Source organism: Dasypus novemcinctus, chromosome 10, assembly GCF_030445035.2.
Source record: "Dasypus novemcinctus isolate mDasNov1 chromosome 10, mDasNov1.1.hap2, whole genome shotgun sequence".
Lineage (NCBI taxonomy): Eukaryota > Metazoa > Chordata > Mammalia > Cingulata > Dasypodidae > Dasypus > Dasypus novemcinctus.
Genome location: NC_080682.1, coordinates 58,688,158 through 58,703,082, shown reverse-complemented (window position 1 = coordinate 58,703,082; position 14,925 = coordinate 58,688,158). Strand labels below are relative to the sequence as shown.

At 32.5% G+C, this 14,925-nt stretch overlaps 1 protein-coding gene across 1 annotated transcript in view; it reads right to left on the bottom strand.

Annotated features, from left to right (window-relative positions):
- Positions 1-14,925, bottom strand: part of CSTF3 (cleavage stimulation factor subunit 3) — an 87,044-nt gene that overhangs the window by 59,400 nt on the left and 12,719 nt on the right. The window contains exons 2-3 of the mRNA XM_004446868.4: positions 11,735-11,836; positions 11,517-11,612 (exon numbers count right to left, since the gene is read on the bottom strand). Of these exons, the coding sequence (XP_004446925.1) occupies positions 11,517-11,612; positions 11,735-11,836 (198 nt within the window). The remainder of the gene's footprint in view (positions 1-11,516; positions 11,613-11,734; positions 11,837-14,925) is intronic.

The following is a 14,925-nucleotide window of genomic DNA, read 5'->3' as shown; positions in this document are numbered from 1 at the left end:
TCAGAGAAAAGTTAGGTATGGTGTCCCTGTGAATTTGATCTCATTTTTTAAAAAATGAAGCTCTGTATTTCATAATTTTAAATATTTTAACGATTTCGTTACCAAAAAATAAATCACCATGAATATAGTATAGTCTATCCCATCAGAAAACTAATTTTGCTAAATTATTACACTTCTTTGGAAAGAAAAGTATGAAGACAATTCTTAAGAATATGTTCTTTATCTCTCAAATGTCCAATTATTTCATTATCTATGTCTAAAACTTGCTAAAAACTTATTCCTTCTGTGCAAATAATTCCTACCATTTGAAATTAGACCCAAGTATATACACCTGAAAATTCAGAAAACTGTAATGGCTGAAAGAACACAGAATCTCAAGTAGAATTTTGAGGTTTCCTTGTGTCTGTGAGTAGCTATATGTAAACTATTGAAAAATAAAATACAAATTGTGACAGACTGATACTAATATAGCTAACTAGGAATACCAATAAACTCTAAAGCTTGGAAAAAGGACAGTTATGAATTTACTCTCTATATAACTATTTTCACAACAATAATGAATCTATTTTAGGTACCTTAAGTTGTTTTGTATAGTGGTTATGATTAGGACCCCAGACTTCATAAATTATCTGTATTTAAATCTCCAGCTTTCCTACTTACTGGCTTACACTTTCACTGTGTTGATCTTAGGCAAACTACTTAGCCCTCTAAATCTCAGAAAAACTGAACATACAAAATATGTTAAACTGATTAATCAACAATCCATGTAAATAAAGCACGGTGCCTAGCATAGCCTAACTCAATAAATGTTACCTGTTACTATTGAGACAGGTAATCACAATAAAAAGCAAAATCACTATCAACAAGATACAACTGACAGATTCTTAAATGCATCCTTTTTATGACTTATTTCTGAAGTACTCTAAAAATACTGCACCTTCAAAGATACCTCCCTAGTACTTTTTTCCTTATAAAATGTCCACGTGGAATGTGAGTTTTCTATAAAATTTAGGAATTTTGCAGATCTTTACTTAAACGCAACAATTAAAATAACCCATTCAACTTTGAAGTACTCCAGAAAATTCCATGTGTATTTTAGATATCCACAAAAGGTTTTAACTTTACAACAAATATATTAAAATTTCTGTAAAATAAGTTTCCTATTAGCAGTGAAAATATTTAAAAATTCCCTTCTCACAATCCCCTTCATATTATGGCAGTTCTGAAGATAACGCTGGTCTAAAATAGTTAATGGAACTTTTCCAATACATCAAATTAAAAACATTTGAATTCATTACGAGAGTAGGAAATGGTATAAAATCTGTGAAAAAGCATAACAGAAAAAGGACCATTACAGGACATAAAATTTATAGTTAATTTCACCAGTCACTGAAACATGGAACTTTAGAAACAGAATGAGACAGTCGGAAAAATACAAATACGAACTGGTATTAAGTTATATTAGAACACTAGTGGTCCTTTGTTAAGTGTGGTAATGGTATTGTGGTTACCTAGGACAATGTTCTGTATCTACAAAGAGAAAGAAAAAGTATATATTGTGAACTGTAAGTAATATAGAGTATAGGTGGAAGGTGTATTGTAGGCACTACACTATTCTTTCAACTTTTCTGTGTTTGTAAAAAGTTGGGAAGAGAAGAAAAAATTAAATTGTTACTCCTGTTCTTCCCTACTATCCTTCAGAGTAAACTGTAAATTCCTTGCATTTTAAAAAATAAACAATTAAGTTCTTCCAACTTGAAATATCTGTTCTTTAAGTGCCAATCTCTGGGGAAGAGGACGTGGCTCTAGTGATAAGGCCACCGCCTACCATATGGGAGGACCCAGGTTCGATCCCTGGGACTTCCTAGTGAAAAAGAAGAGAAAGTGTGCCCGCGCAGTGATCCAGTGCCCGCACAAGTGAGTCACGGAGCAAGAGGATAACGTAATAAAAGAGAGACGAAGGGGAGAGTCTAGGTGAAGCACAGCAGAGACCAGGAACTGAGGTAGCGCAATTGACAGGGAACCTGTCTCCACATCAGAGGTCCCCAGGATTGAATCCTGAGAAATCCTAGAGGAGAAAGACGAGAAGACAAAAAGAGAAATAGATACAGAAGATCAAACAGTAAATGGACACACACAGCAAAAAAGTGGGGCGGGAAAAAAATAAATTTTTGGAAAAAAAAAAAAAAAGTCAATCTCTGAATGCTTCTGAGAACCCAGGAAATTCAAATTTACAATGGAACAACTCATTTTTATGGTTTATTTACTTCCATGTTTAAGCAATCTGACATCCTAAACTGCTACTACTTACTTCCTTTACAGTTAGCAACTTTTTATTTTGTATAAAAAACATGCACAACTGACAAATTTAAACAAGAACTTTAAAAAATTAGTTTGCAAACAAAAATATTTATCTAGATGATCTTTTGACTTAGTTTCCAATGAGTTTTAAAGCCAAAGATCCCACTAATTATTTTTAATTAAGACAAACACAAAGTCCTATTTGAAATAATCTGCCATTTGGTCAACTAAGTAAATTAATATGAAGCTATTTCCTTCCATTTACCTACAATGTCCTTTTATTAAAATATAAAAGCAGTTGTTTTTCTAAAGCCTAATAAGTGGGAGAACTTTTTAAAAAAATATTACCATACCCATATAATTTATCATAGAATTTATTGGCAAAACTGGCAACCTATAATATTTATATTTGGAAAACTTACTACAACCATAAACCACTCAAATTCTATAAATCATGAGGTTTTTAAACTACACTTACCAGTATGATGTTTAAAGGGGGAGAAAAAAGATGGTGGGCAAGTTAATACTTTCCAGTAGTTCTCAAACACAAATAAGCTTTAAAGTCTGAGTCATAATAGAATACCTATTTACACTCAACAATAAATGTATCAGAAAACATATGTTGAAAAAAAAACCCACTTATGATTTAGGTAAGAATCATCAAAAATAAGAGTCTGAATTGAGGGAAAGGGGTGTTTTGGATTGGAAAAGAATATTTACAGAGTCCCTCAAAGTATCTCCCATTTATTTTTCTTTTACTAGTTATAACAGGAAAATATAACTGCACAGCAGAGAAACAGGTCAACAACTGAACCAAATCATCAAAACTGAAATTTCCAGTAAGGAGTAAATGAACATCATGTGTCTCTGGATTAGGTATTCCTTAGACGCACCACCATTTATGTAACATTTTAGCTAAAATGTATAACCTACCTCTAATTATAGAAAGAAGTTAAATTATGCCTGAGGAACTGCTCCATATCGAAGATTAACTAAAGAACAATGCCAACTAAATATAATGATCTTGAATTGAATAGTGGTTCAGAAAATTTTAAAAAGTCATAAAGGATACTATAATTAAAATATGGACTACAAATAAAAGTATTCTATTAATGTTAAGTTTTCTGAATTTGATTGTTCTTATGTTGTCTGTATTAATATATTAGGAAATACATATCGAAGAGCATAAGGTATACAATTCAATTTCCTAGAGTTTAGAAAATATGTAGAGTTAGTAAAGCATATATAGCAAAATGATGAAAACTGATCAATCTGGATAAAATATGGGAGTTCTTTCACTGATCTTGCAACTTTTTTGTAAGTTTAGACCAATTAAAAATAAAAAATTGAAACTGCATTATAAAAATTGCTTGAATAATAAAAACTTCAATTTGAAATCCTTAAAAACGATGAGTTGCTATTCTACCTATAAGCAAGCCAATTAAACCATTTGATCCCTCATAACTGGTATACAATGAGTCTTTATCTAAATAATGAACATATTTCAGGACCTTCTCACCTAACATATCCCAATCACAAGCACAAAACCTTAAAAAAATGCGCTAAATTGTTAGAGTAGCGAAAACATTAAAAAATGGATGAGAGAATTAAAACAAATTTTCGGATCCTGCAGGACAAAAAGTAATTGACAATTATCTTCAAAATTACTTAAGGTCCCTATGACATAAAATCTGCTCTTAATATTTTTATGAAATATTTCCTATGGCAGTCATTTTTGACATTTACATTGTATGGAATTTAGTCTAGATTTACCCTAAGTACCTCTACATATCATTTAGTTTTATAATACCCTAGATCACAGCTGGAAAGAGCCAACTCCAAGAACAGCCATTAGCTGCAAAGATCATTCTAAAATTACCATTTCCTTATTTTTAGTCATCCTATTGTAAAACTGTCAAAGGCCATTAAGGAAATATGTGAGACTTTTAAAAATAAAAGAATGTAGGTTTAATATGGTTGAGAAATACTTGTACTCATCTACTGAAATAACCAGAAATGAAATACTACAAATAAGCAGAATGTTTTAGAACACGCCATTGCCCAACTCCAAAAGAATTAGAATTTCCAGTATTTTATAAGACCTAGGTAGTATTTAAATGAATGAAAGTAAATATAAGAATAAGCATGAAGATGTGGTATTCTTCTGTTTAAACTCTCGAAGGAACAGTTTAGCACAAAAAAAGCTGCATTCTCATGAACCAAATTCTCAACCTTAAGTGTCCCTTGTTTAGCACTTGGGATATCCTTACATGTAGTCTGAGTCTCCAAAATTTGGCCCACATGTGGTTATCTTATTTTTAAAACAAAACCAAAAAAAAAAGGTTTAAGAGCCAGAAAAGGCAGGTTTCATTCCCAAGAACAAATTCAATGAGGAAAAAAAACTGTCAAAGTTAGTTAAAATGACACAACTCCAAGGAGCAGATGTAGCTCAAGTAGCTGAGAACCTGCTTCCCATGCACGAGGTCCTAGGTTCATTCTTCACTACCTCCTAAAAAAGCAAACAAAAAAAACCCAAACAAAATAAAAACACCATGACTCTGAGGCTGATTCATTGTAGATCCAGGAAATAGTTACCACATTGTAAGAAATAGTACCAAGCACAAAATTAATGCCTCATTTGGATGGACTTCACACTTTGGATAGACTGTATGCTTTATTTATATGTATCAATAAAATTGCCAAAGGAAAAAAATAGATGCCTTAAAGACTACTTTATATATTTAAAGATTGATTATATACCAACCTATAAAATGGAGCATGATGTAACCAAAAGAAAAAGTCAGGAGGTTTATCACTCCTGCCTCCAGACAATAGGGCACATTCTGCTAGGTATTAAGCATAACTGACAGCAGTTAAGACTCAATTACTGTGCATTATTTTTAAGCCCACAATTTCTCTAATAAAAAGATTTTTTTAAATGCCATTACTGCCCTCTAAAGTCTCAATTCCCCAAACTGGCTGCCTCTTAGAATTCCTAGGAAACAACAGAGTCCACGTGTCCATCCTTTGGAGACTGTTAGCAGGACTGGGAACTGGTGTGCAAACTAGAAAGCTACATGTTTTAAAAGTTTCCCAATTTGGCTCCAAGGGGAACTGTTTTGATTTACTCTACCCGTGTATAAAATAAGGGGACCAGCTCATCTTACTATCCAGATCTAAGATTCTGATTGAAACACAATGTCCACTTTGACTTAAATATGTAATACTTGCAATATTCGTATTTTGGCTAATGAGAGGAATCTCAAGATAACCACCTGCATGAAATGACAACTTTTCCCCTTCAAATCCAGTATGAAAAGTTGCAGAAAACATCACTATAAAAGACCATTTCCTGTAATATAAACCTCAGGACAAAGGAAGACTTTACAATAAAGTTATCCTATCCGTATGTTCTAGATCTAAAATTTTCCAATTAAGAAGGAAAAAAAAGTTTGCAAGTGAGTATTTCTAAATGATTAAATTTTACTAGTCACATGAAAAGAATATACTTATGCCTAAAAACAGCTTTGGGACCTTACTAATTATCTTTGGAGCTCAACAGATCTCAAAATATTAATCCAAAATTACATTAAATCCTGTCTTTGATGTTCTCTACCTGTTCTTAAAACCACATTTCCAAATAGAAATTCTTCCTTTGGAGGTCTCTTAAAAAGCAAAATGTTAAAACTTACCCCAAGTTATGTTTCCCTGAACCTTAGAAAAGCAACTGAATCTCTCAACAAGCTGTATTCAAGGTAAATATGCACAAATTTTATTCGCATTACCATGGATTCTGATGGGGTGGGACACACATACAGACGCCAATCTATTAAGCAACTTGTTTTTTTGATTTGGAGTTACTAAGAGCAAAACTGTTTAGCAACAAAAATTAAGGTTCAAAAAGGAATTACAAGCTAAATAAATGAATTCCTTCCCACATTTATTTAGATATGTACTGTTTTATAGAAATCACTGGTAGTATTTTAAACATCTTCATTTCCTGGAATTGCCTTGAACTAGACTGATTCAAAAGGAAGAATAACTGTTTAAAGTTCAAAGAACACACTAAAAAAAATAAAATGAATTTCTTAGAAAATATTTGAGCTTGGACTTTAAGAGGTCTTTTTGTTTTTTAAGTGAAGTCAATTACCACATGGATCTCCTAAGTGCAAGTTAGAACCAAAGATACTGAGCATTTTAAAAAGCCGTTTGTTTTGGAATTAGTTTTATTACCAAATATGGAGATTTTGAACCCCATAATATTTGAACAGACTTGAGTGTGCTTGTGTTTATACATCTCTTGGAGGGGGATGAGGGGGATGGGGGGGACGGGAGGGACGGGAGAGGGGACGGTATACCAAAACAATCCCCTGAGATCTTATTAACTACAGGGCTTAATAATTTTAAAAAACTATGTATTATGTATTACATCATTCAATAGATATTTTAGAAACACTACCAAAGGGACTCTTCTAATTGCCTGATCTAATAACCCCCTATGTTTCCCAACCAATTTTAGAATGTATAGACTTTAAATTACCAAAAAACCCTTTAAAACATTTTGAAAACATCTTATTTCATAAAGGAGAATACAAAGAAGCTAGATTAAAAATTTTAACACTTTGCAGAGAAAAAAAATTACTTTCCCCCTCAATAAAAATGTATCAATGACTACAAAGATTATAGTTTGCTTTATAACACTGAAAAATATATAGAGCCAATCAGACTGATTAGTTTAAGATTTTGCTGGAAAACAAGATAGCTATATTTCACACGAGAATAAATTACCAAGAATATAGAAAGATTAGAAAACATAAGACTTTATTTAAAGAAATTTTCTATCTTAAGTGACTACGTTCTTTTGCAAAGTTTTAGTATGAAATGCTTTGAATGAAGAACAAAAAGTCCCAAGGGAAAATATGTATAGCTCATGTTAGTAGATGTGAGAAGACCCTTCAACATCTCTACTATAATGGAGAGGGAAAATAGATGGGATAAGCTATTTCAATAAAGCTAAAATAGAAATTTATAGGTCTTACTACTTCATAATAGAAAACATGCAAAAATTTCCTTTGCTTTCAAATATTTAAGCTATTCAAAACTTTCAGATGTTTTATCACTCAGTTGTTTGTAAATAATTCCTGTTTCTTTTTACCATCCCCACCCTACATTTTATATTCATGTGCTTAAGAAACTGTAGATTACAAAACATATTACATTTTAGAGTAAAATCTGAAGAATCACACAGACATGGACCAACATTTATTACAAACAGGAAAAGAGCAGATCTATAAGAAAAGAATACAGATGTTTAAAAAGGCTGTAAGCTGAGGAACAGAAATGGTCATTATATAATATTTCAATATACAGAACAGGAAAATTTATCTGCTTTTAAAAATCACATTGCTCAAATACACAAAAAGTTATAATACAGTATTTTAAACTGCTACGCAAAGGTACTAAAAAGTAGTATTGGCAGTGGAGAAGTTTATTTCAATTTGGGTCACTCATGTTCCATCCTGAGTTCACTTCCGTGTTCCAAGAAGAAAAATTATTTTGAAATAATAGAGATGTATACTTTCACAACCCATTATTTATAAGGGGGAGGAAAAAACACGTATAGAAAAAAGGACTCACGTTTTTTAAAACTTTTTAAATAAGAAGCAATCAATTCTCTAAATACCTTTATTAAAGAATTACAGCTTTCATAGACAGCAAGATACATTGTTGCTATTGCCAACAGCATTACCTTCATTTTTCCTTCAGCTACCAATAAAGAACATCATTCTTCAGTACGAAAATTTCATATGAATGTGGGCCCAATTCAAAACAAATTATTTCTAACCATAAGATATTGTAGTATATATGTGTCACATTTGCCTACCTACATGAAAAATGACAGAAACTACAAGGGAAAAAACAACTTAAAAAGTATATGGAAAACTGCAAATATTCTCTATTTTATAATACTTAGTGACCCTTTTGACCACTTTAAAAAGCAGTTCTTTAAAAAGCACTAAGGTTCAGATTGGGGTATTCCACTTAACTCTAATGTTTAAAAATGTCCATTTCTTAAACACACAAATATTCTACACTACACATTACATCCATTTACCAACTAAATGGGCAGAGGTATATTAAAATGTAGCCTTCACTTAAAGCTAAGAAAGCAAAAATGTATTTTCATCACAGCAATTATATTTAGATTATACTTGATAACCATATCACTTTAGAACAGTCATATAATTGTTTACTCTTAGGTTATTGTTAATCATGTGAAGGAGTTCTTTTGAAATGCAAGAGTAAAATAATAATTTCACACACAAGGCAAAACGTGATATCCTATATAATACATACTACTAAAGTAATATGGCAAAAAGAATTTTTGAAAATTATGTTTGAGTTATAAATATGTAGGGTTAAGTCCTATAATTTTCCTTTCACTAGAACAAGAGAAATTTTACCTCCAACAATTTCCATGCTTAGCAAAAAAATAAAAGCAGGTGACAAATTAAAGAATGACATTTTAAAATCCAAATTTACAGAGGTACTTAGGTATTGGTAAACTCTCAGATATGAGAAAAACAAATACAAATATTAAAATATCAGACTAGGATCATTAATGTCTCTTGTAAATAATTACTTATAATACCCTCATTTTCAAATGATGTTTCAAGTTTTTAAGCCAAAAAAAAATGTAATTTCTGTTTTTAGGATTTTGTACTTATGTAGGATTTACAAGAACCGTTACAATAGAAGGCAAATTATCTTGTTATTATAGATGTACTTATTTCTCTTAAATTAGAAAAAAGCTAAATATATTTAGTCATACAAGTTGGTTTAGCTGAATGTAAATAAATGAAACATTATTCTCTTGCCATGAAGTACTGAGTTACAACAAATATATTAACAAAACTTTATTTTCTTGAGAATGTACAAAGGATGTAATATAAACATTGTTAGTATTACTTTCAATGTAAAGACATTCTTACTATAACTTCAGATTTTTTTAAAGCATTGCAAATAGGTTATGTGTCTTCTCCAGAAATATTAAAGACCACACTGGGCGATGTGACCAAGAAAAACTTTAGCCTCTCACAGAAGTATCACAAAGAAATACAAGAGTGAAAAATAAAATTGAAAACAAAGAACAAATCAGAAAAGAGAAAAACACAGCTTGGAATATTAATTTCTGAAACCAACACTCAATTTAACATCTTAATTCTTAATCCAGAAATATAAGTTTTAAAAAGACACACAGATATTCTTCACCAGTTCTCAAGAGATGTTTTATACATATATTTGTGTGCACGCATGTGTGAAATAAGCGGCAACGTTACCAACTAAATAAACCCGTCGATTGCTAGCAATTCTTAAATATTTTATGAAATAAGCCTGTTATTTAGACAATTTCCCCTGGAATAACATTTGGTCTTTCAATTCTTTTTCAGAATGCAGTTTGTATCATATAGCTAGGATATGAGAGTAACAGTCTCATTGTGTTTATAATTACAGTATGAAGTAACCATTTGTCAATTTCAGCTTAATTTATACTATAATAAAATGCCTTAGAATAATGTCTGAATATTTGACAAACTAAAATCAGGAATTTCTAAAACTCAGAAGGTACTACTTCATTATACAAAAATCATTACATACTAATTATGTTCATTTCTGACAAAATTCACATTTAAGTTAATGTGTTTGTAAAGTCAGGACTGAAATGCAGACCAGGTTCAGGTGATCCAGGTTCCTTGTTTTAATGAGTAATACAAACCAGCACCCGCTTCAGCAGACTTCAGACAGGCCTATCACTCACCTGTTGAATTTCTTGCTGGCCTACTGATGATTTAATAATATTAAAGAAAGAAATGGTCCCAGAAGATAAGTGATGAAACCTTAAGGATATGGTCATAGGATGGAGGTACAACTGGACTCCACATAAGGTACAATCTCACCCACACATGCAAACACACAAACACACACATTACATACACAACCACACAAAAAAAACTGAACACACACACACCATGTTCCTGTCCAGTAATTTTCCCCCACAAAATAATACAATCTAAACTACAGCACAAATACAATGAAAAGAGTACACTGTAGCCTCAATTTAAATCTGCTGTTGGTTGGGTTCATTCTGAGGGACGTACCACAGGTGCCACTGTGCTGTGAAGTCCATTCAGTACTGCTGATGACTAAAACTCTTTGAATGGGTCCCAAACAGACCTAATTATCATCAAATTTCGGCTATGGTGGAAAATGTTAGGACGAGGCTGCAGTGTACTTGATTATGTTGAGAATTTATATTATAAAATTAATATTCAAAATAATACTGCGTAAGTAGTTTAAATATAAAAAGAAATGGATATAGTTTTCAGCTTAAGGTGGATATCAACTAGTACCCCTTTCTCAATCCCACCATCCCATTAATTTACCACCCAGAAAAGGATTACTTGGTGTCAATTTAATACTCTACTATCAACTTAAATGCTAATTCCAGTCTGTGGAAATGGAAATTTTCCTTCTAATCATAAATCAAAAAGAAGGTACTTATTCTTTAAAGTAAACATGACTACCTTCAAATTTAAAATGTTAAAAAGGAAAAAAGTTTAAAATATGACTGGGTAAATTACGATTATATAGGTTTGAGTCACCTTAGCTTATTCTTGCATAATGTAAACCTTATCAAAAGAAAAACTTTCACTTAAATTACTGAAGTGCTTACATTTATTGACAAACCAAGCATTTTCACAAAATTAAAATATGAAATAACTTTTTTGCCTAAAAATGTTTCATTTCATAGGAGACACTCAAAATACTAAGAAAACATTTCTGCATTTTCACATAATCCCATTCATATTAACTTGCAAGTACGAATAAAAAGAAAAATGAGTTCTAAATAAATGACACAGGAGGCAATAAATTGACACATGACAAGTAAATAAAAGGCTAAAGCACTCCAATACCATTGAAACTGTTTTAATGTTGTTGCAACTCCAAAATGCAACAATCATCAGCTTGTAAAAGACCCAAATTTCAAAAATTCATTTTAATTACTCCTTCATATCTATTTTACAAAATAAAGGCAAATGACATTTAAATCCTCCTTGTCCTAGTTGTGCTATGTTCCTAACTTCTTTTCTATTACTATAGTGTATGTTTCAATTCCCATCAGATGCTATAGAAGAAAAAAATAAAATATTAACCTCTGCTTCAATGTACAGTTTCCAGAATCTGCCAGAACTGGGGAACTGGGCAACAAGGCGTTCATAAGTCTTCCGTGCTTTGTCTATAGGTTGATTCTAAAATCGAAAACCAATAAACAGCATTTACAATATTATGATTATGAAAATACTATTTACTGCAGAACCAAGTAGTGTGATTGGACCCATAGAGAAGGAAATGTAATCCTATATCACTAAACCTGTGCCTCTCGAATGAGAATGCTCCAAGCGTCAAGGTCATATGGATTCTCTTCTAATTTCTTTTCTGCTTTCTTCACTTTCTCTGGGACATACTCAGCTGCCTGGAAAACAAAATAAAACAAAAACAAAACTGAAGTTACTGTTTTAGAAATCTCATACCTAACTTATTAATTAATTCAATCATAATGTATCAGTCCCAGGATAAGATATCACAACACAAGCATAAAAAATGACCTCTTATAGAAAGAGGCCTGCATTTTAAGATATCTATTTATACTGTTATCAAAAGTCACTTGCATAAAAAGTAAGAAAAAAATCAATGACATGCTTTTTAAAAAGCCTTTACTAAAATCCATGTTTTATATTAAATCCTACAGAGCAACTCTCAAATTTTACACTCTTAAAAAAGAAGTGGATGTGGCTCAATCGTCTACCATATGGGAGGCCCTGGGTTCACTTCCCAGGGCCTCCTTGTGAAGGCAAGCTGGCCCATACTTGCCGGGAGCTGACCGCCCATGCCTGCAAAGAGCTGGCGCTGCAAGATGACGCAACAAAGGGAGACAAGTAGACACTGAAGAACGCACAGTGAATGGACACAGAGAGCAGACAGCAAGAAAGCAGCAAGGGGGGCAAGGAATAAATAAATAAAATAAATCTTAAAAAAAAAAAAACTTAAGGACTCCAGAGAGCTTTGTTTTTGTGGGTAATAGCAATATTTACTATGTAGCAAATTGAAAAATATTTATTCATTCATTTGCAAATAAGTTATTGCATATTAACATATTTTAATGAAAAATAACAACTCAAATTCAGTAAAAATGTCTTTGTTTTACAAGTTTGAAAAGTTCTTTAAAGCCTGGCCAAAAAGGCAGTAGGATTCTCATATTTGCTTCTGCATGTAATTTGCTGGGGTAAATGTCATATAGCTACTGAAAAATTCCACTGTATATTTTTGAGAGAATAAAAGCAAAAAAGGCAAATAATGCTTTAGATTTACTATGAAATAGTTTGAACTCACAGGTCCCCTCAAAGTCTTGGGAACCTAAGGGTCCCTAAGACCACACCAAGGGAACCACTGCTATAAAGCTGTCGTGAGCCATGAAAGGAAAACCATAAAGTAATACGGGAATTTTATTTTGGTGTAAAGTGAAAGAAACATGCTCAAACTGTATATACAGCAAAATTAAAACTGTAAAACAAATCTGTAATAAGAGATTACTATTTAAGAGAGGATATAGTGAAAAGTAATGCACCTAAAACCTTCCTTTTCTCCCTTTTTAAAATGGCAATTAACATTTCATGGAACAATTCTGCCAAAACACCAGTGTGGAAAAACTGAAAAAAGTCATCTGCTTAGAGAGAAAATTTATCTAAGAAAAATAAACTCGCTTTCCTTAGGAATAAATTAGCCTGCCAAGCCTCCCCAGGTACAACTGATTTGTGTACATATATTTAGAAAGAAAAATATTTTTAAAAGACTGCAGTAATTTTTTAATCGAAATTATGATTTACTAATATACAAGAGCTTTATAAATAGCTTGCTCAAGAAACTACAATTGAAAAAGAATTATAATGAGGAGGACTACTGGCCCCACCACGTATTAAAATATACTATGATATACAGAATAAAACAGTTTGGTTATGGTGATGAAACAATCAATGGACCAGGAAGGTTCAGAAAGAGAACCATATATGGAAAACTAGCAAACAATAAAAGGGGTACTTTGTATCAGAACTGTGGATTATTCAAAAAATTGTGTTTGAATAACTGCACTGAATAAATGGGGGAAACAATAACGTTGAATTCCCACTTTACCCTTTCCATCAAAATATATATTTTAGATCGATCACAGATTTAAACATTAAAAATGAAAATACAAGAACTAGAGGAAAACATAGTAAAAATTTTTACATGGGAAAAGTTGTTCTGAAGCCTTTGAAAAGATTAAAACTTAAATTACATAAAATAAATCTGGGCATTTAAAAAGTAGTCAAAGTCAAAAGATAACATTTTAAAAAATCTCCAATACATATAACAAAGAACTAATTAATACAAAGTCGTCAATATAAGATCGGGGACTCAAAATGAAAACGGGCCAAGTATATGAACAGTTCATAGAAAATATACAATTAACTTTTAAATGCATTCATAAGAAATGCAATGTTAAATCATAAGGTAGAGACCAAAAGTTTTATAATTATCATTGCCTTGGCAAGGGTATGAAGAAACAGATTATCTCATTATTGGCAGGGGCAAAGTACACTACTGATCAAAATTTAAAATGAACTTTTGACCATGAATTCTACTTCTAGCAACTTATTGTATTCTATCCTTGCACAGGACATATCCTTACACAGGACAGTCAGCTGCTAGGTCATCTGTAGTTGCATAAGACTGGAAATAATTTAAATGACCACGGACATTAAAGGACTATTTAGGGAAACCGACTTTGGCCCAGTGGTTAGGGCGTCGGTCGACCACATGGGAGGTCCGCGGTTCAAGCCCCGGGCCTCCTTGACCCGTGTGGAGCTGGCCCATGCACAGTGCTGATGCGCGCAAGGAGTGCTGTGCTACACAGGGGTGTCCCCCGCATAGGGGAGCCCCACGCGCAAGGAGTGCACCCATAAGGAGAGCCGCCCAGCGCGAAGGAGGGAGCAGCCTGCCGAGGAATGGTGCCGCCCGCACTTCCCGTGCCGCTGACGACAACAGAAGCGGACAAAGAAACAAGAGCAGCAAAAAGACACAGAAAACAGACAACCGGGGGAGGGGAGGGGAATTAAATAAATGAAAATAAATCTTTAAAAAAAAAAAGACTATTTAAATCATGTTATTTGTAGTCACTAAAAAGAACAAAGCAGAGCACATCTATGGGTAACAACATGAACAACCTCCATATTCGGTTGAAGAAAAAGCAGGATACAGAACAATACACTTACTTTAAAAAAAAAGGAAGTGGTGAATGGGAAGACCCAGACAACATATACACACTCATCTAGAATACACTGAGAATATACCAGTAAACTGGCAAAGTGCCTGGTTCCTTGGAGCAGATATAATGTGGAGAGAAACTTATTTTACACTGTAAATCTTTCTGTCCTGTCTGAACTTTTACTTTTACTGTTCATCTGAAAAAATACTTGCTCAGTATCTAGTATGTGCCAGGCAGATACATAAACAGATAGACCTCTT